The 23,071-nt window shown below is 33.3% G+C and overlaps 3 protein-coding genes across 8 annotated transcripts in view; 2 read left to right on the forward strand and 1 right to left on the reverse strand.

Moving 5' to 3' along the window:
• LOC145194091 (rho GTPase-activating protein 24-like) overlaps positions 1-23,071 on the forward strand; it is a 206,743-nt gene that overhangs the window by 119,788 nt on the left and 63,884 nt on the right. The window lies entirely within an intron of this gene.
• On the reverse strand, positions 11,269-14,415 carry LOC149891915 (zinc finger MYM-type protein 1-like). Its single transcript, XM_090078029.1, has 2 exons — positions 11,920-14,415; positions 11,269-11,382 (listed from the first exon to the last, which is right to left on the reverse strand). The coding sequence occupies exons 1-2, from the start codon at positions 14,413-14,415 to the stop codon at positions 11,269-11,271; spliced, it is 2,610 nt and encodes an 869-aa protein (XP_089934155.1).
• On the forward strand, positions 15,779-16,483 carry LOC149891916 (uncharacterized). Its single transcript, XM_090078030.1, has one exon. The coding sequence runs from the start codon at positions 15,779-15,781 to the stop codon at positions 16,481-16,483; it is 705 nt and encodes a 234-aa protein (XP_089934156.1).

Consider the following 23,071-nt stretch of genomic DNA (forward strand, 5'->3'; position numbering starts at 1 on the left):
AACAAAAGGCAAAACATCAAAAAAAAAATTTTTGTTTAAGAGAAGAAAAGAATAGAAAGGAATTTTTCAAACAAACGGAGGCCCATTTTTGAAAACATTTAAAACATTTTCTTCTCAACACCAAAAAAATTATGGCGAGTCATTCAGGTTCACCTCATAGTAACAATCCTAATGTTATACCACTATTTTACTCAAAAACACCATCTGCACCCAACTGTATCACACCGGGCATTGAAGTTTTACCAATAGATAATTTTGATCGAGACTCTCTAGGACACGAGGAAAATGATAGGCGAGATGAGTATATTGATAAAATTATAAGTGAAAAGAAGATAGAAAAGGTTGTCAGAAAACTATTAAATTCCACGGCAGAACAAGAAGCCAAAACTTCTTTGATTAGACAAAAAGATGAGAGAAACACTCTTAATTGGTTAGAAAAGATTACAACCTCATTAAGACCAACAATCGATAAGTCTAGTTTACCACAGTTTAACGGAGGACCAGATGATGATGTAAAAGAATTTTTCCTTCAATTTAAGAGAACTGCCACATTTAACAAATGGGACAATAATGAACAACTTTGCGCTTTTCCACTTTGCTTAAATAAATCTGCTTCGATATTTTATGAATCCCTTCCAAACAAGATAAGACAAGATTTACAATTAATACAACAAGCTTTTCAGAATGAGTATTAACCACCAGAACGTATTTGGATTAAGAAAACCCAACTGTATGGACTAAAAGAAGGAGAAAAAGGGCTTGAGCATTTTATAGCAAATTTAGAGAAGCTATCGCAAGAATTAAAAGTTTCGGAAGAAAATAAAGAGATCTTTTTATTCAAGGAGTTAATCCCAATTTAAAGAGAAAACTTCTCTTAAGCCAACCAGAAACATACACACAAGCAGTCAGAATTGCTAGAGTAAATAATTCAGTAAACATTGATGGTGACGCTCGCATAGTCGAAACCGTAATAAAGACCATGACAAAATTACAAAACCAGTCTACTAAGCATAACACTGTATCTTTTGCTGATAGCGACACACCACCTGTGGCTGCGTATAGCGCCACACCTGCGAATTTAGCCAACCCCGAAAATGCGACCAGAGAAGTTGCAAGGCTGAAAGACGAGAACAGAAAGCTAAAAATGCGTCTACAGAGACAAACGAATAGTAACTTTGGCCAAAATCAGGATTATAACCCAGTTACAGTAAATCAACCAACCTGCTTTATATGCAATAAGACGGGACATTTGGCAAGACAATGCTGACAAGAATATCAAGATCCCAGGATTCCACAAAATAACAACTCGCAGTATCTGTACAGGAAAAACTTTACGCAACAACCGCAATGGAGAAACAATAGAAACTGGACTCCACGAAATTTTGATAACCAGAACAGAAACATGGGCAATAAATACATTCAACCCGATTCGAATAACCAAAATTGGAGATCCATTACCTCAAATAATTCACAACAAACTTATAAGAATAATTACGTAAAATCAAGACCACAAAATAACAAATGGAATAACGTACAAAATATACGAACAGGTACCCATGAAGGTCAAAGGAGGGATATATCAATTCGTATACTAGGCGTGGATAGTATTGCTGAACATCAAGAGAATAATTTTGAATATGAAAACGACAAGACCTTTGAATATGATCATGCTGAAGAGTACCTTTGGGATGACAGTTATGATTATGGATACATACCTTATACAAACAATCAGATACCAACTTTTGATGAGAAATATCCATATGAAACCAACACCAATTACTACTACCATACACCAGAGAGAGATCATATGTCATATTATAGACTGGATTACACTCCACAGGACCCTTCATATGAAGATGAGAACAATCGTCTACAATACGAGATTGAGAACCTACGAGAAACTAGTGAACAGACCACCCAGGAGGTAAACTATCTATGAGAACAAGTTCGATATTTGTCACATTACATAATGGAACAAAAGTCTTTTTCACAAAAGAAAGGAGAAATGAGCAACAAGGAATATCTTAGTGCAATAAATCATGAAGCCAAAAATATGAAAAATTTCACATACGAAGATCCAGAAATTGTAGATGATGAATCAAGTGTGATTATCGATCCACCATGTAATATTTGATGTTTGTGTTGAATCACGAACTGAATACAACATAAGCTAAAGCGTGCTAACCGCCATGTTTTTATTCACAGTAAAAATTTTTTTTTTTAAAAAGATATGCATATATATCATATAGTTAATAAGTTCTTTATAATATACACAGTTAAATGAAGTCCCTCAAGTAGGCAGGTCTGTTTTTAGTCCTTGACGATCTGCGTACGTCAGGCTGTGGTTCAGTCGATAGAGTTTCGGGAATGATTGTAGCTTCTTCTATTTCATTTCTTGCTGTTTCCTCATTTAAGGTAGGAGGTGTGCTAACTGCCGGTAAATCGTATGGTAAATCAAGTTGCTCATGCTGATATGCTAGTGGTTGCTCATTGGTTTTAATCAGATGTTTACGATTGCGTCGATATACTCTTCCATATTTATCTACCACGTTGTATGATCTGGGTAGTGTTAGTTTTTCTTTAACTGTCACTTTCTTCCATGTTCCATCTTTTTTCATCCAGGCAGTGTCGTTTGCTACGAGATTTGGGAGTTCAGATGCGTTCCGGTCATAGTATTGTTTTTGACGATTTCTGGACTTGGTGATCTGGCTATAAGCATTTAGTGGAACTGCTGGTATAAGTAAATCACGGTGCACAGGTAGGGTTGTTCGCGTTCTTCTGTTCATGAGAAGTTGGGATGGAGAGTAGTCCATACCTGTAAGAGGCGTGTTAAGGTATTCTAGAAGGCCAAGTTCAGGGTTGTCGCATTTTTTTAGTATTTTCTTCATAATTTTCACGCCCATTTCACTGAGACCATTTGATTGGGGGTAGTTAGGACTTGATGGAGTGAAGTTGAACCCATATTCTTTTGAGAAGTTAAGGAACTCTGCACTGTTGTAGGGGTTGTTATCGGCAATGAGATTTGAAGGTATTCCGTGACGAGTAAAAATGGTTTTCATGAACTTGATAACAGAGAATGCCGTTTTGTCAGGAATGACACTGCTCTCTATAAATTTAGAAAAGTAGTCTATAACAATTACATAGATTTTTCCATGCAACTCATATATGTCTGATCCTACTTTACTCCACGGTAAGTCAGGAATGTCGTGTTGAATGATTTTTTCCTTTTTGTTGTTATTACGGTATTTAAGGCATTTTTTGCAGTTAAGTATTAGTTTATCAATGTCGCTTGTAAGTCCTGGCCAGTAAACAACATTTCTCGCTCTAGCTTTTGTCTTCTCGGTGCCAAGGTGTGATAAGTGGAGCTGTCTTAATATGAGGGGTCTCATAGCGGTTGGTATGACTATTTTATTTTCTTTTAGAATTATTCCCTCTGCTATGTGTAAGTTATTTCTGATGTTCCAATATTTCTTTTCTTCACCGCAAAGCATTTGTTGGTGTAGGGGCCAACCATAAGTTATATAGTTTGTTATTTGAGAGAGCGCAGGGTCAAGTTTAGTGTCGTGCTGCAATTGCTTTAGTCTATTTGTTGATATTGGCAAATTTTGAACTAAAGTGTGGATCATAACGTTGCAGTCCTCATTTAGGCTATCATCTTCGTCAAAAATGTTGAGGTGGGCACGTGATAAGGAGTCAGCAATGTGTAGATCTTTACCTGGAACATATTTTACTACAACTTGATATTTTTGAAGTCTTATCAGAAATCTTTGTATGCGAGGTGGTGCTTCTGACAGCGGCTTGTGCAAGATATATTCAAGAGGTTTGTGATCACTTTCTATGGAGACCTGTCGCCCATAGGTATATTGGTTAAAACGTTCACAAGCAAAAACTATTGCTAAAAGTTCTTTCTCTATTTGGGCATATCTCTGTTCTGCTGTGGTTAAACTACGGGAAGTATAGCTGATCGGGTGACCTTCTTGCATAATACAGGCTCCTAATCCATGTGAAGATGCGTCTACCTGAATCTGGACATCTTTTGAAGTGTCAAAGAATGAGAGTACAGGAGAAGATGAAAGAATCTGTTTAATTTTTTCTATAGCACTGGTATGTTCATGGTTCCATGACCAGAGTATGTCTTTTTTAAGCAGCTGGCGAAGGGGAGCAGTTATCTCTGACATATTTGAGATAAATTGTCGCAGATAGTTGACCATTCCTAAGAGCCGTTGCAAATCTGCTTGACATGTAGGTAATGGGTATGCAGATATGGCTTTAGTTTTTTCAGGATCAATTCTTATGCCTTCATGGCTGATTATGTTGCCAAGATACTTGACCTCAGATACTCGAAATTGTATTTTCTTTAGGTTGAATCTGATGTTTCTCTCACGAGCTCGTTGTAGGATTTCTTGGAAAATTGTATCATGCTCTGTATCTGTTTTAGCTGCAATAATCAAATCATCGTGGATAGCCAAAACATTTGGGATATCACCAAAATTAAGTTCAATCATCTCCTGTGCAGCATCAGATGCGCATGATATGCCGAATGGCATGTGGTTGAATTTGTATCTGCCATATGGAGTGTTAAATGTGCATAGCTCTGAAGAAGGTTCATCTAGTTTTATATGCCAATAGCAATCAGCCATGTCTATAACAGTGAAAACTTTGTTGCCGCAAAGTTTGCTAGAGATTTCTTCTGTAGATGGAGTGGTTTTGTATTGTCTTAAAACAGACTTGTTTAGTTCTTTCGGATCAATGCATAATCTTAAAGATCCATCTTTTTTTTCTATGATGACCAATGAGTGTACCCAAGGTGTCGGTTTAGAAATTTTTGAGATCACTGTGGCTTTAACTAAACGGTCAAGTGTGCTTTTAAGTTTAGGAAGGATAGTCATTGGTACTTTCCTTGGTGCATGAATGACTGGGATTGCATTTTCAGCAACTGCGATGTGATAGTTTCCTTTAACTAAACCAAGACCAGTGAAAACGTCACCATAATGTTTTAAAATGTTAGCTTTATCAATTTCAACATTGTTAATGTTTAGTATTTCAAGAGATTTGCAGGAACTTAGACCAAGAAGTGGTTTTACATTGGATAGAGATACAACAAAAAACTGGCACACTTGTGAAATGTTATTATTTTCAACAGTTAGATTGCAAGTTCCTAGTACAGGAATATTGTTTCCTCCATATGATTTTAGTCTGGTTATTGTTTTTTTGAGAGGAGGTCTTCTAGGAATAGAGTTGTAGACGTTGTATGGAATGACATTACATTGGGCTCCAGTATCTAATTTAAATGTTATATTTTTGTTGTTAACTGTAATATTTGCTGTTAAATCGTCAGCACATTCCATCGATGCTGCAACATGATAAATATATAGCTCTGCAACGTTAACTTCCTTTTGATCAACTTGGTCTACAGTATTAGTATTAAAGCGATTGGTTTTGGATCTACATACTTTGGCAAAATGGTTAAGTTTTCCACATGCTGTGCACTTTAGGCCATATGCTGGGCAAAACGAGGAAGTATGTTGTGATCCACAGTAATAGCAAGGTTTTTGTAAGGGTTTATCAATCTTTAGTGAGTTGAATTTAGTTCTGTTTCCATGTTTGTTTATGGAATCTGCCTGGATTGTATTTTCAAGGGCTTTTAGTTGTATTTTTGATGTTTCATATGCTCTCATAAAACTGATTGTTTTTTCTAGAGTGAGCTCAGTGTCTTGAAGTAGTCTTTCTCTGGCAGCTTTAGAGTCGATACCACAGACTACTCTGTCTCGTATAAGGCTTTCCTCGAGGGTTCCAAACTCGCATGTTTTAGCTTTATTTTGTAAATCAATCAAGAAGTCAGTAAATAGTCTGCTATCTTGGATACATGTATTAAATAAATATCGTTCATAAGTTATGTTTTTTTTTTTTGGGTTGAAATAACATTCAAACTTTTGAACTAAAGGTGTTAATTTGTCTTTTTCTTCGATTGTGAAGATGAATGTATCATATACTCTTAAAGCGTCTTCGCCAATCATGTGAAGGAAAATGGCACATTGAATATCTTCATTTTTGTCATTGACTCCTGAAGCTATTTTATAAAGATTCCATCTCTGCTTCCATTTTCTCCAGTTTTCTGAAACATTGCCATTTAAATTCATAATTCTAATGGTCTAAGTTGTTCCATTTTATTTTAAACACAGGTTTACTTCTGGTACCATGTAATATTTGATGTTTGTGTTGAATCACGAACTGAATACAACATAAGCTAAACCGTGCTAACCGCCATGTTTTTATTCACAGTAAAAATGCTAACAATACAAGGCATGTGTCTATTATGCCGAACACGGATATTACACACCAGACATCGAAAATGTTATAAGAGTTGACCAAAATGACGCTGATGAAATCATTACCAATTGTTGCTCCGAATTACCAGTTGATACCTCTAAAGCTGAGATAGAAGATTTTGTTACATACCAACAGTTTACGCCAGAAAACAACGAGGAAGTAAACGATTTGGTCAGTTCCAACCAAAAGAAAGAGATACTAGAAGAGACAATCATACCAGTTAGATTGGTAGATTTAAGTCAAGAACCTATGTTTGATCAAGATACGGACCAAATATCTAAAAAGAAAACTGTGCCTCAAACAACTAATCTTAACATATGGGGGAAGGTATGCAATCATTGGACAAGAATACTAATCGACACTGGAGCAGCTATCACTGCTATATGTTATGACCTATACAAAATGCTTAAGAATGCTGGAAACAATGTAACCCTACAAAAAAGTGACTTACCACGAGTTACTTCTGCCAACGGTCAAACACTGTCCATAAAGGGAATGTTTACCTTAGAGTTCGAAATTGAGAAGCATACATACCAGTTTAAAACATATGTCATTAAGAATCTCAACTATGATGTCATACTTGGCAAAGACTTCCTCACAGAGTACAATGGGATTATAGACTTTAAAAAAAACAAGCTATCTTTAGAAATTAATGATGGCCCATATCAGTTAGAGGAAAATATTATCTTAGAAGATAAATCAAAGCAGCAGCTTTTAGTTGATCAAACACTGATTCAAATACCAAATTTATGTTACAAAAATCAAGGACATATTGGTATTTTCCCGATGTTAAAAGCATTAGACTACCTTAATGAAAGCAACAACGACTTAAGTAGCAGAACTGAGTTAGAGATTAAAATTCAATCAGAAAACGGTAATTATAATGATGGCAACGAAGATCAGCAGGGAATTATTGAAACACCTTTTAACAATGATACTTTGAATCCATCAACTGATAAAGAGTATTGTACGACTATAGAAGAACATAGAGAGAGCGGTATCTCTAACCAAATGAATTTAAGTTCTCTAAAAGACTTAAGTACAAGTTCAGAAAACCAAGGCACAACTCAGTTAAAAGTTAATAATAATCATGATATCAGAATCCTCAAAGATGCAAATGTGTTCCCTACAAAATGGAGACTCTTCAAAGATTTAGAGTATACTTCTGAACCAGTGAAAACGCTTTATCCTCTAACTCTAAAGAACATTACTTCAGATCAGCTACCCCACTTTCCACCCAATCACATGTCAATCAATCGTTCATTCCGTTTTTCTGAGCCGTATAAGGAAAGTAGAAGCCTCACTATGACAGTTCTACTTTTACAACTCCTTTTATTCATTCCAATATTTCTTCTTTGTGCGAAAACCACCGATCATGAACCAATATAATTTTAACATGGCTAAACGACTTATCAATGAACACGTTAACAAGGTAGAAAATAAGTTTAAAGCTCTCTTCGAAATCCAAACTTCGTGCTCCTCAAGCATTTTACAGTTCCCAATCTTTCTCAAAAAACAAAGTATAAGGAATTATATAATCACTAACTCTTATCAAGAGAATAATATTTTTGAGTCACCATTATTTAAGCAGTACTCGACTACGAAAATACAACTTTTATGAATGATTATAATGCATTAAGTAAAGTAACGAAAAACGAAAGTAAAGATCCCCAGGCTATTATGTTCAAAACACCGACAGATGTTAATGGAAAAGCAAGAGCATCAATAGATAAAACGCAAAAATACGATCAAAAGTTAAACAAAGTAGAATTAATAACAAATAACATAATCATTTTACTATTTTGTTCCGGATTTACCAAAAAGGTAAACGAATTTCAAGGAAAGTAAATAAAAGGTATTACGGGTAACATGCGCTTGGATAACGCATAGGGAGATTCGCGAACCCTACCCATGTAAGCGATTTAAAACGTTTAATTTGATAATTTGATAACTTTTAATTATGATGATGATGATGATGATGATGATGATGATGATGATGATGATGATGATGATGATGATGATGATGATGATGATGATGATGATGATGATGATGATTGATAAAGATGAAGATGACTTAAAATGATGATTTAAGATGATTTATCATGATACGACAACGACGACAACTACGACAACAACGATATCGATATCAATGACTATGACGATCAAACGTATTTTGTGTGAAATGCAGCATCGAGGTTTAAATTAGTTAATCAAGCTTTGCATTTCACCTTTTTTTAAACTTAACTTTTCTCAAGGCACTTTTTCAGGTTTTAGCCTTTGCTACTTAGTGCCTACGCCATTTTATTTTTGAGATGATTTGTCTATTTTCTTTTTTCCATTTTTCACATTATGTTTTCAAGATTTACATTTAAGTATCTGTAAGGGGTAACAAATTTTCATTGTATTATTAAGAAATTTATTGAAGTATATGTAATTGAAGTATATGTAACTGAAGTATATGTAATTGAAGTATATGTAATTGAAGTATATGTAATTGAAGTATATGTAATTGAAGTATATGTAATTGAAGTATATGAAATTGAAGTATGTAATTGAAGTATATGTAATTGAAGTATATGAAATTGAAGTATATGTAATTGAAGTATATGCACGACGTTATATTATTGGAGTATTTAAAAATATATTTACACGGTTTAACACATTGAAAACGCAAATCAAGTTTACTCAAATATTCACGAAACATGCACGAATAGAAGACAGACAATGCGAATTCCAAATCTCGAAGCCTACATGAATAGAAGAGCGATAATACCAACTTCAAATATTCTCGAAGCCTACACAATTAGAAGAGAAACAGTACCAACTTCAAATCTCGAAAAGTTAGATCTTCATAATCAACATGATAAACAGTACACACATACCACATGGAAGAACTAACCCTGTAGTCAAAAATCAATGGACGATTTTTTTCGAAGAATGGAGCTATGTGAGGAGGGAAGATGAAGAAAATTGTAAACATTATCTTTAAGTTTTACCCGACTCAAACACGCTACATTCGAACGAGGAAAAGAGTAAGTCAACCAAAAAACACCAGGTGGACACACATGTCTAATAACATGAAAAATGAATAAGTCACACCATAAATGATTAAAACTGTTTCGCAAACACGACTTGAAACACAATGATATGATTTTAATTAGTAAAGTTCTAGAAAGTTCTGTAGCCACTCTGATATAAAGACTAATAAAAAGAAAACTAGTAAAACTTGTTTTAAAGAATACCATGACTCAGAAGTTGAAACTAAAGTACTGAACGAACTTGAAGAAAAAGAAATCTATTGTCTGGACGAGAATTCAAAATAACACCTGCGGACAGATAGAAAAAGGAACGGTTGAGAAAATCTTTTAGATTTTTACGTTTTCTTTTAGGGGAGATTTTTTTAGTAGATTTTCTTGAGACCTCTCTTTAGAGAGATGTTTTCGGAAAATTTTGATGAAATGTTTTAAAGAGAGTTTTTGAAGAAGTATTAAGAAAGAGTTATGAAAGATTATAAAAAAAGAATTTTAAGAGAAAGAAAAAGTTTTAAGAGATTTTAAAAGAGGATTTTATGAGAAAAGGATTTTTGAAGATTTAAAGAGAATTTAATGAAAAGAATTTATGAACAACTTAAAGAGGAACTTATGAGAAGGATTTGGTAAGGAAATGTATTTGAGTAACTTTCAGTTTGCGTTGTTATAAGTATTAATGTATTGTTATTTGTATGAGTTAATATTAAGAGAATATATATATTGATGAGAAATAATTGAGAATATTGATTAAGAAAAATAAGTAAGAGAAGAAAAATCAGTCGTAAGTATTTTTACTTTTGCTTTCATTTTAAGTAAGGCAATATTATCATTATAAATATTTTTATTATTGCTTTATTTGAGTAAACAATTTTTATTAAAAATTCTGATGCTCCTATCGCGCTTTTACCACATCTGCGTTACACACTGACAGTCCTACCTCACATTCTATCACTCTCTATATTTGCGCTACCATTACGCTTACATAAAACCACCACAATCACATTTAATAATCATCATCCTTTAATACATCATTAAAATAAATTAATAAATAAAATCCGCCGCCCTCACAGTATGTTAATGCAAATGAGAAATTTACAATATTTTTAAAACATCATTTTAGCAGCTAAAATAAGAACAGTCTGCATCTACTTTAATCTTAATTCTGAACTTAGTAAGCGTATACACACCATGAATTGATCAAAGTGTAGCTGATCGCAAAACCAATTTTATGTATTCAAATTTAATTTGAAATTAAAATGCTGCTGGATTAAGAAAACGTTTTACAGTTTTACGAGGCTTATTCGAAACATTGTTTGGTGTTTTTCAAGTTTGTCTATTTTCAACAGAAAAAAAAAAGTAGTGTTACTGTGTTATCTATATTATATAGGTATACTATATAGCATATAGCAGTCAGTCATGTTTTGGTTAAATGTGAAAATAACAAGTTGGTTTGTTTAGCTTACAAAATTAATTAATTCAAGTGTATTATTGCTATCGTCAAATAAAATATGTTAGATCTTAAAAATATGTTAGGACTACAAAACTATAGATGTTTTTAGATAAGTTGTGTTTGTATGTTAAATTATAATTTCTAAAGTTAAAAGTTACCTAAATGTGACTATAATTTAAATTCAAGTAATTAATATTGTCTATTACAAATGTGATGATTTATTATATTGGGTATACTGTAAAAGTAATAAAAGCCTGATATTCAGATCAATGTGCAAGTTAAGGATATGTTTATTTAAAACAGCAGTTTTTTGTTATTTTGTAATTATTCTTTTATAGAAAAAATGTAGCTATTTTTGATTGGATCATAGTTATTACTATCAGAGTAAAAAAATTACAACCCTTTTTTATATATCATTACATCCCAAAGTCTTGGATATATAAAAATTATCAAATACAATTAGACCAAAATTGTTTGATCATCACTGCAGTTGAGGTGACATCTGATTAAACCAATGTTTAATGGTTTAGAGCTCAAATCCAACTGAACCTTAGGTTCAGTTAGATTTTGATCCTAATTATTGATAAACCAAGTTTAAGAAAAGTTGGAAACCATAATGTTTAATACTCATGCATGAGTTTTTAACTAGTTTGTCTTCAGTTAAGTGGCATCTCCAAAAAAGAATGGTTTTAAGTAGACAACAAAGAAAACTCCACATAGTTTGATTGGTTAATGAACAAAAATAGGTTAATAACAATAATTTTGTTAGTTACGATCTAGGTTACTATATATATATATATATTTATATATATATATATATATATATATATTTATATATGCGTGTGTGTGTATATATACGTGTATATATAAATATATGTATGTATATATATATATACACAGTGGCGTACCTAGGGTAAATAGCGCCTGGGGCAAACACCGATCTCGCGCCCCTCCTCCCCCACATTAAGTGCTTAATTACAATTTTTTAATAAATGATGACACAAACTTTTAATAAAACTTTATTATTCATTATAAATAAACAATTTATTTATGTAACATACATTACAAATTTATTTTTCTAGCTTTAATTGCTGCAAATTTCTTAATAACATTGTCAAAGTCAATTTCTTCGGTAATTTCTCGCTCTATGCTTAGTAAAGCGAGATCACAGAGACGGCTTCGGCCCATCGAAGCTCTCAAGTAAGAGTTAATCAGTTTAAGTTTACTGAATGATCTTTCACAACTAGCTACAGACACAGCTATTGTTAACAATATTTGCAATGCTATACGCATATTAGGGAAAACGTTTTCGTCTCCATATTCAACTATAAACATAAGTAGTTGCTCGGGACTTGATATTTTTTCCTTACGGCTAGTAAGCAGCATTCTACAGTCCAAAATTTCTTCGTACAGTTCTCGTCCATCCACATCAGAACTGTAGACTTCGCCAAATTTTTTACATTGATCTTTTAAGTGATTGATTTCCGTATTGAAGCACAACTCTTCCACATCAAGAAGAAATCCAAATTTTTCATCAATTTCCATTAATCGAACGCTTCTTGTTTTCAATTCATTAAAAAGACGGTCGACAGTCCCTTTTATTACCATTTCCATTTCTTCTTTTGCTGTTAACCCAACATCTCTAGACATTTCGCCATCCATTCTTTTTTTTCTTCTTTGACGTCTTTCAAATTCAACACCCCATTCGTTGCAAATTTGAACTCCTTCTTTTAGTGAGTCAGTAACTAAAACTTCTCTCTCACTTTGGAAATAATCTTGGAGCGATTTCAAATCTAAAGCTGCATTATGAAAGTTCATTTTAGGATCCTGCAACCTCTTTTGAACACGGTCAATTCGGCCAAGAATCTTGTTCCAAAACCCTAGCAATGTGAGAAAGTCATACGTTAAAATTCTATTATAAAGCTGCTTTGCATCGCTTTTCGTTTCATTTGACGCGCTTTCGTCTACCATTAAGTTCTGAAGAACTTCCACTATTTCATCAATGTAGGTGTGTACAGGTTTTACTGATTCTGTTTTGGCGCTCCACCTGGTATCGGAATCGGACTTCAAAGTAATAGGCACAGCATCTTTAAGTTTTTGCCATCGTTGAGTTGATCTTGAGAAAAAAACGTAAAACTCATTGATGGTTCCAAAAAAAGTAACCATCATTACTTCTTCTTTAGCCGCATGTACGCCTACCAAATTAAGACTATGATTGTCACAATTGACAAATATGGCAAGGTTGTTTTTTTCCTTTATTATTTGATGCACACCATTCTTGTGGCCAGCCATAACAGCAGCATTGTCATAGCATTGTGACCTGCAATTTTCTACATTCATATCGTCTTTTTCTAATTGCTCCAATATTGTTTGGGCTAAGCTAGCTGCATCCTTATCGCTGAGTTGGATAAAGCCAAGGAAAGATTCTTTTATATATACTGTTTTTTTCTCGAAATCGATCTCGACATACCTAACTACCTCAGACATTTGTTCGCGATGGGCTAAATCTGGAGTTGAGTCAAACATTAGCCCATAATACTTTGCTTTATGTATCTTTTCAAGCAAGTTAGCACGAACAGTGGATGCTATGATGTGAATGAACTCGTTCTGAATGTTGGGAGAAAGATATGTTGTGGATCCAGGATGGCTCTCCGCAAATTTTAAATGATCTTTAATAACAGGATCAAAATTGGAAACTAGTTTCAGTAAACCAAGTAAATTTCCTGAGTTAGCATTTGATTGAAGTGATTCTCGGTGTCCTCGCAAAGCTAAATTTTGCATTGCAAGGTATTTGATGCAGTGCAACAGCCTTTTCAAAATATCACACCACTTTTGATTTTCTCTTTGAATTTGTTGTTGAAGTTCTGCATCAATTATTCCTCTATTGTAAAATAAATTTCTTTCCAGTTCTTTCCATTGGGTAAAGCATTGTCTGTGGTTTTTTGAATTTTCATGTACATTCATTCTCTCAGGTGCTTTCCAATTATTAAATCCGCTTTCTTGTTCCAAACTAGATTGGTTTTCGCATTTTAAAAAAAGAAGACAGCAAAAACAAAAGGCAGATTTTTTGGAAGGCGAGTAAACCAACCATGAACGCATCACTTGCTCACCGTGACCATTTCCTAATTTTTTAAAGAACCAACTTTTGTTCATAGAACGATTGTTAGTCGGCAGAAAAGGACCTTCGATGTTTTGGAAATATTTAAAACCATGTTTAATAATTTCAATTCTCAATGGATCAGTTATGATTGCTTTTCCTGTTTGTTCACTAAACATAAGAAATCCGATGTCGTGTTCTACAATAATTTTAGGTATGGGACATTTAATAATTTGGACGTTTTCGGATATCAAGTCTTTATCTTCAACGTCATCAATCTTCATTTCTTTGTCAAACTCAGGCCCAACTTCTGTTTCTTCAGAAGTAGCAAGGATTTTGGAATTATAACTAAAACTCTCTGCATCGCCATCAATAGATGCCGCAGCTAATTCTTTCTTGCTTGAACTTGACCCAGTATCTTCTAATTCTTGAGGCCTTGTGCTTGCAGAAATTTCTAGATTATCTGAAGAAGTCGTGCTCGTGCTCGTGCTCGATTTTTGAAAAAACATCTTAAAAACTTTGCTGCTTTTTTCTTTTTCTTTTGCCTCTAATGAACGTCGTTTTCGACCTGCAGCTCCACTTTCCTTCTTTTTCTCAAAAGAACGATTCATGGTTCTCAGCTAATTATTTTTAAAATTATTAAGAATTTGCTATATATAATTGACAAAAGCAATATATTTTTTAATTACCTTAACATATCTCAACAAAATATTTTAGAATATATTTGTAGAAGACGAATCCAGTGATTCAGAAGGCGCCCATGCAGGCAATACCAGGCGCCAGTGTATATTTCAGTTTTGATTTATTTAAGGTGACTCACCCCCTTTAAATCTAACTTTTTATTTATAAATGTTAAAAGCTTGTTTTTTGTTTTTTATATAAAGAAATTATGTTAAAACTTTAACTTTTTAAAAGAAAAATGAAATTTGCTTTTTTTGATGCTGAGTCAGAATAATTTGTCTAAAATCTTACCTTAGTTAAAACAATGATATCTTGACTAAAAAATAGACTAAATATACATTTTTTTTTACCCCCCTTTTTTATCGATCTTATTTTTTTCTTCAATTTTTATTAATAACAGTCGATTTCCTTGACATATTCGTAACCGCTTTTTTTAGCACATTTTTTAGAAATATAAGATTTTGCAGAACAGTTGAAAAGCATAATAGATCTAACACTGAGAAATAATTCAAAACTTAATTTACTTTATATAATATATTATTTCTTAATTTATTTTATATAGTTATCACTTATTGTATCGCAACCAAGCCTCTTTTGCGCCCCTTTCAGGTTGGCGCCCATGGCACGTGCCCTGCCTGCCCCACCCTAGATACGCCACTGTATATACATATTGTTATAATTTAAGTAATAATGTAATATAACACTCATGACGTCACTTCTGAATATTTCTGACGTCTTCTGAATATTACAGTTATTAGTAACGCTATTTATAAAACCTATTATACATACGGTTATTAGTTACGCTATCTTATATACGATAAATGTTTGTGGTTCTTGTATAGCCTTTTTCTTATATTTGATAAAAGCCAAAATATACATGAAAGACTTTTTTATTATGGTTTACAACAATTTTATCAAATATAAGTTTTATTATATATAAATATAAATCAGTATTGATGCCAAAATATTCAAAAAAGTACAGTGCGACGAACCAAACGAAGAAGACTTATATACTGGAAAAAAATGCTATCAACTTACCTAGATAAAGCCGAAATCCCAGAGGATTGTAAACTTCAAGTCTTATTCGTTCTATGCGGAGTGAAGGCTTTTACGATAATTCAGGATGTTACATCATAAGACGATGCAATCAAAATTCTTGATAACAAGTATCAAAAACGATCGACAGCGATCATGATGCGCCATAAACTTCGCTCTTTTAAACAAAAAGAAGGAGAATCGATTGAAAGCTTTATGAGTAACTTAAAACAATTTTCCAGAAAATGTCCAACAGAACCTCTGACAGCAGAGCAACATAGTAACCTACTAATATGTGACGCTTTTATAGCTGGTATTCACTCACCTTCTATTCGTCAACGACTGCTTGAAGCTACAGATGACAATCTAGAGTCACTTTATAAAACAGCTCTTACAATGGAATTGGCTACCGAAGATGCCCTTAATTTGACAACAACTATAACAGCTACTACCACGCTACCGACCTTTGCAGCAAGTCATAATCTTACCAAATCTCCCTGTTTTTGGTGCGGTAATGATCCACATCCAAAAACCAAATGCCCTGCACGAAACTCTACATGTACACCTTGTCATAGAAAGGGCCACTGGGCAACTGTCTGTCTTTCTAAGAAAGAAAACAAAACTTACACCAAAGCAGCAGTTGTTAAAGATAACGATAAGGATGATAACACAATAATATCTACGGTCATAGCAGCAATTGACTCACCTGATAGACTAATTAACGTCACCATAAACGAAAATTTAACATATGCACTGTTAGATACTGGGTCCGACAAAACTTTCATTACATTAAAAACTTCTTCGACAATGGAAATTTTCATACGATACTCAATCTACCTCAAAGGTATCACTAGCAGATAACTCGACATTAAAAGTTAAAGATATCTTCCATGGTTCATTATTACTGGCTAGCGAAAAACTAAAAGTACAATTCCTCGTTGTGGACAACTTGGTGGCACCAGTAATTATTGGAATGGACGTGTTAACATGTCATTCCTCAATGACCCTCAATTTTAAAGGAAACAAAGAGCCTCTAAAATTCTGTTTAGCAACAAAAAGTATGAAATGTTCAACATACGCCTTAATACCTGGAATCGATATTAACAAAATAAAACCAATAGCTACAACCTCACGACGTATTCCCAAAAATATCTCCGCCATAGCAGATGAAATAAACCGCTTACTAAAAAAAGATATAATTCAAGTAAGCCGCAGCCCTTGGCGAGCTCAATGTTTTGTAGTATCAACAGGAAATAAAAATCGCCTCGTGATCGAAGAAAAGAGTAATTTAAAAAAAAATCATATCGAATTCTTAGGCCATATTATTGAAAATGGAACTATAAAGCCAGACCCAAAAAGATAAGAAGCACTGATAAATATGCCTGAGCCAAGATCGTTAAAAGAGCTAAACCGAATGATAGGTTTATTTGCTTATTACGCTAAGTGGATACACAATTGCACAGCATTAACTCTCCCACTTACCCAAGCAAGAGACAATTTTCCAACAAAGGGTTTAACTCCACATGCTAAAGAAGCAATAAAAATACTCAAAAATAAACTTGTAGAAGCTTGTCTAGCCTCCCCTAATTTAAAAGTTTCATTAACAATGGAAACTGATGCCTCCGACTCAGCACTCGGAGGAACACTATTACAACTTGGCAGGCCCGTTGCCTTCTTTTCACGGACATTAACTAATGCCGAAAGGAAGCATGCGATAGTGGAAAAAGAAGCGGCTGCCATAGTGGAATGCTGTAGAAGATGGAGGCATTTGATTAACTCAGTACCCTATATTAATATAATAACCGACCAAAGATCCATTTCCCTTATTTTTAATAAACAGAGTGCAACAAAAATCAAAAATGAAAAATTAACACGATGGCGTTTAGAACTAGCTGATATTAATTATACAATCTCTTACAGGCCGGGGAACCAAAACATTGTAGCAGATGCCCTTTCAAGATGTTGCTCGACTGTAAATAACACTAAAGCGTTTTACAGTATCCATTCCCAGCTATGCCATCCTGGAGTTACAAGAATGATACGTTACTGCAAAACCAGAAATCTATTATACTCCACCACAGAAATCAAACAATTAACAAACCAATGTACAACTTGCAATGAGCTCAAACCACGTTTTTACAAACCACCCACAGGTCGTCTCATTCAGGCAACAAGGCCTTGGGAACGCTTATTGATGGACTTTATTGGACCCTTACAAACCACTACAGCAAACAAATACATCCTCGTGGTGGTGGACGAGTACTCACGCTACCCATTTGCATTCCCCTGTCAAGACATATCAGCTGACTCTGTTATACGACACCTTCTCAGCTTCTTTTCATTATTTGGTGCACCATCATCTATTCATACAGATCGTGGAACTCAGTTCGAAAGCTTAAAAATCAAAGTTTTTCTTGAAAAGAACGGAGTAATTAAAACTAGAACCACTCCTTACCATCCCCAAGGCAATGGTCAGTGTGAACGAATAAACGGAACAATACTAAAAGCCGTTAGTCTAGCTCTGAAAACCTTAAGTCTAGGAAAAGAGAAATGAGAAATAGTATTGCAAATGGCTTTGTCCTCCATAAGAGGACTTTTGTGTACCGTCACTAACGAAACACCCCATCAGAGGATGATGAATTTTCAACGCTCGTCAATAATAGGCACTGTTTTACCTAACTTCTTAACAGAACAGGATGCCACAATCCTTTACAGACGTCAGGTACGAATGAATGGAGATCCACTTGTTGACAGAGTTCAACTGCTAGAAACAATATCGCCCCACTACGCTCGAATAAAATTTCAAAATGGAAAAATTGATACTGTTTCAACAAACGACCTCGCCCCACTAGAAGACCTAAATCCCCCAACAGAATCAGTCCAACAACAATCCGGTGATTTGAACATTGAACAGATGATCATTAGCAACAATACCAACAATTCCATAAACAGAAACCAAGAAGAATTAAACGAAACCAACGAGGTAACTTCAAACCCATTAGTTGAGAATTCAATTATAGATAGTATCCCTTGTAATCAGTCACCTACAACAGCGGTACCTAGTCAGCCTATACAGAAAGTTACTACTCCCGGGAATCTTAATAACATACCCTCAAGAACAGGACGCGTTACGAAGAAGGCCAAAGTATCTCGACGACTACTTTCTTTCCTAGTATAATATCAGAGGTTAAGTCTATACTCTCCGCCCTAAAACTTTCCTAACGTGGAGAAGACTGTTATAATTTAAGTAATAATGTAATATAACACTCATGACGTCACTTCTGAATATTTCTGACGTCTTCTGAATATTACAGTTATTAGTAACGCTATTTATAAAACCTATTACATACATATTATATACATACGGTTACTAGTTACGCTATCTTATATACGATAAATGTTTGTGGTTCTTTTATAGCCTTTTTCTTATATTTGATAAAAGCCAAAATATACATGAAAGACTTTTTTATTATGGTTTACAACACATATATATATATACATACATATATTTATATATACATGTATAGTATATATATATACATACATATATTTATATATACACGAAATTATTGTGATATATGTGTATATATATATATATATATATATATATATATATATATATATATATATATATATATATATATATATATATATATATATATATATATATTAGCAAAAATACTTATCTAATTTTTTCTTTGACAGCTTGTTTTACCATCATTAGGTTCATCAGGAAGTCTGATGAACCTAGTGATGGTGAAAGATAAGTTTATAAATATATAAGGTTAATATATAACATGTTAACTAATGATTAATTTGTTAACCTTCCTGATTACTTATTGATGGTGAAACAAGTTGTGGAAGAAAAAATTAGATAAGTGTTTTTACTAATTTATTACTGCTCTGCTCTTTAAGAGCATTGAGCACTCTATTTATAGAATACACTAACATAGTTTATATATATATATACATATATACATATACATATATATATATATATATATATATATATATATATATATATATATATATATATATATATATATATATATATATATATATATACAGGGTGTCTGCCAATATTTTAAGTTGGATTTCCCTAGCTTTTCCCTGATATTTACCTATTTCTCGTTTAGAAAAATGCTCTTTAACTGCAAAAATATAAACAATAATACAACCCACATTAAATATATCAAGAGAAGTTCATAAAACTATCTGCCAAATAAACTTTTATATTACGTGTACTATATACAACTTATTTAAGTTATATAAGTTTGATAAAGACTCATCTTTCCTGATTTTTCTAAAATTTAACCTAATTTCTCTGATAATCCCCTGATTTTTTTGAAGATATCCGAATTCCCTGGCATTTCCCTGATTTGGCAGACATTCTGTATATATTTATATGCAGATCTTGCGTATAAAGACCACTTAGCAAAATTGCAACATAACATAACAAGAATTTAGTTTGATCTAAAATTATTAGTCACAACAACAAGGCTAAATAAAATTGACAAAGTATGTATGATGAATTTAGCAATTAGTATGTAACATAACAATGTTTTGTTACATATGCTATGTTATTATTAACAATAACATAAGTTATTTTTAACATATTTATCTTAATTAAAACTACTTGATTACTCACAAACTTAATCAAGTTATGATCAAAGTTTTGTGTTTAAATAATCGCTATTAATAAATGTTTAAATAATCGCTATTATTTAAAAAATTGTAGAATTTTATAAAAAACTTCAAATATTTAAAGAAACACCACCAAAAATTTATGCACCCGAAAAACGCAGATAGTCCAAAAATGTATCTGGCAAAAATGCAGATAGTCCAATTTTGTTTTACGCGGAGATTGCAGATATGCCAAATTTGTTTTCCGCGGAGATTGCAGATAGTCCGATTTTGCGCGGAGCCATCGATATACTAGATGTCTAACTTCGATCCGAAAAGTGAAGCCGTGGAAGCCATTTCTAATTCGGGCAAAAACATCCATTGTTAACTTTTATTTCGCACGTCGGATATAGCTTTTGCCTTTATTACAAATGGCGGATTTAAATTGTAAACAAAAAAAGCGGCTTCACTTTTCGTCCAATAAAATCCCGCAAGTTAGACATCTAGTATATATAATATATCATTGCATATAACTTGGGTGAGACCTGTTTTTTTGCGTAAATTACGCATTTTTCAGCTTTATAGTATTGGGCCCAGTTTAAAAAAAAGTTTTTTTCCCGCATTATTTTCGTTTGAACTTAAGTGAAGTTTTTTCACATTGCAGGATTGAAATGATATTTAGTACAAAATTTTCAAAAGCTGATGGTTCGTGCTGTAACGATCAATATCAGTATTAATATATTTCGTGTTAATTATCTCTGTATCGATATATAAAAAGTACTTGGTAGTGACTCCTTTGGATCTGTACTTCATTCAATCGCTCTGCGAACTTATTATAACTTATCAATGAAACAATTGTGACTACCACCGTTAGTTGCCGAAAAACGTGTTTTTTATACAAATACACAGTTTTGATCCGATTTTCACCAAATTTTGCACAGACCCCTCATTTTAGGAAGGTTTTAGGCCAGGTTTGGACCACCCCAGACTTCATGTTCAGGGTGCTTTAGGCTGGAACTTAGTTCCCCTCAGACTACTCCTTTCCCCCGGCGAGGAGGTGAAGGTGGAGTAGGGATTGGTCAAAAAACGAGATTGTTTTCTTCAGCACCCTTAGCAATATCTTTTGACTAGCTGGAATGCCCGGTGCAATGCACCAGCTATCTAATATATAAAGCCCAAAGTTTGCATGTGTGTATGTATGTGGGTGTGTTCTTTATACGAATCCCCATTTTTGATCCGAATTTCACCAAATTTTGCACAGGCCCCTCATTTTATCAGGAAAAGGTCAAAATCTACTTTTCATCCCAGAATTTTGACCCTCTTGAGTACCTTATTTACTAGGATCACCCTGATTTACTACTCAGGGTATCCCAAGGAGGCAAAATCTTACTAAGTATTTTTACCAAAAGTTGTTCACCATGGTTGGTTTGTATAACATAATTTTTACGGTATTGTGCTCACACCCGAGGATGCGCTGATTTTATTTTGATTCTGCCCTAAATAACTAAAAGGGTAGCCCAAGGAGATAAAGTTTCACAAAGTGCCTCTCTCAAATTCTGCCAAAAAATGAACAAAAAATTATTTCCTTAAAATTTTTTTTAAAATTGCAAGTAAATAGTTTTTTTTACATCGCAAACGTAAAGCTTGAGGTCTCCTTAGGTTGAAATTTCGAAATATACTATTATAAAAATTTTTTGAATCATCAAACCTAAGCAATTTGGGGAAATCCCTGGAGCTTTTATCTGTGTAATTCCCATTCCTGTTTGCTACCGGTGCATAGAAACATGCTCTAAGATCTAGCAGCACACCTCTATTAATACTTTGCTTAATTTTTATCAGAAAACATTTATTTCAAAGTTATAAGAAAAAAACCTTTTTCGCCTGGGGGGGCTCGGAAGAAACACTCATTTTATGGGAAGGTCCAGGAATTTTGTTGTTCAAGATAGCAAGATGCTTTAGACCAAAAGTTTTCAAAGTAAATTGTTCCCTGGTTCGTTTGTTCTCAGTCTTTCTGCGCGTTTATATAAAGTAGGTTTCCCGACATTCAACCAAAGGAGCCAATATTTTTTCCATTTTTAACTTGCGCTCATTTTCACATATAAGATATTCGCATTTATTTTAACTGTGATGCAATAGTACACGGTCACATTGAAGTAAGAATTTGTTCTAGCGAGCCTCTCTACATTTTGAGGAAAGCATAGTAGGGAAGTCTGGGTTATCCGCTGGATAATCTTTGCACAATTATTTTTGCAAGGTCTGAACAAACTTTTTTCTAATAATTAAAGCCGGATTTTTTGTTTTATTTCAATAAAAAATTAAAGAGCAAATAAAAAAGTTTCATATCCATTTATTAATCTTAATGTTAAATATTTTAGAGTATTTTAAAAGAAAAATTAACAAATCTAATGTAAAACATTTCTGAAATTTTAAATACAAGAGTGTGGTGATGACTTTTTTGTATTCGAGACAATTTCCTAATCCCATATTAGGGTATGGTTCCTAAAATCCTTTTTCAACTTTTTTAAACTAGATCAAAATTCTTTGACAGATTTCAAGTTTTATCAAGAAAAATTTAATGTAAGTTATATTAAAGTTAAATTATAACAAAATTTTAATAATTTTTTAAAATATTTTTGGAATGAGGAACTGTTTTCTGATAACAATCAAAAAAGATTTTCTCGGGATGTGTTGAAAGGCCTTAGAACATGTTCCTATGCACCGCGTGCTATTGTTACAGTCAATTACAGCCACTGAACCGTTGAGTAGTTAAGACAGAAATAAATGGTAAAGAAATTGTACAGCTGTAATTACATTGCATAAAATTGA

This window comes from Hydra viridissima, unplaced genomic scaffold, assembly GCF_058129835.1.
Source record: "Hydra viridissima isolate aposymbiotic clone 2 unplaced genomic scaffold, HvirCarnegie_v1 scaffold_2, whole genome shotgun sequence".
NCBI lineage: Eukaryota > Metazoa > Cnidaria > Hydrozoa > Anthoathecata > Hydridae > Hydra > Hydra viridissima.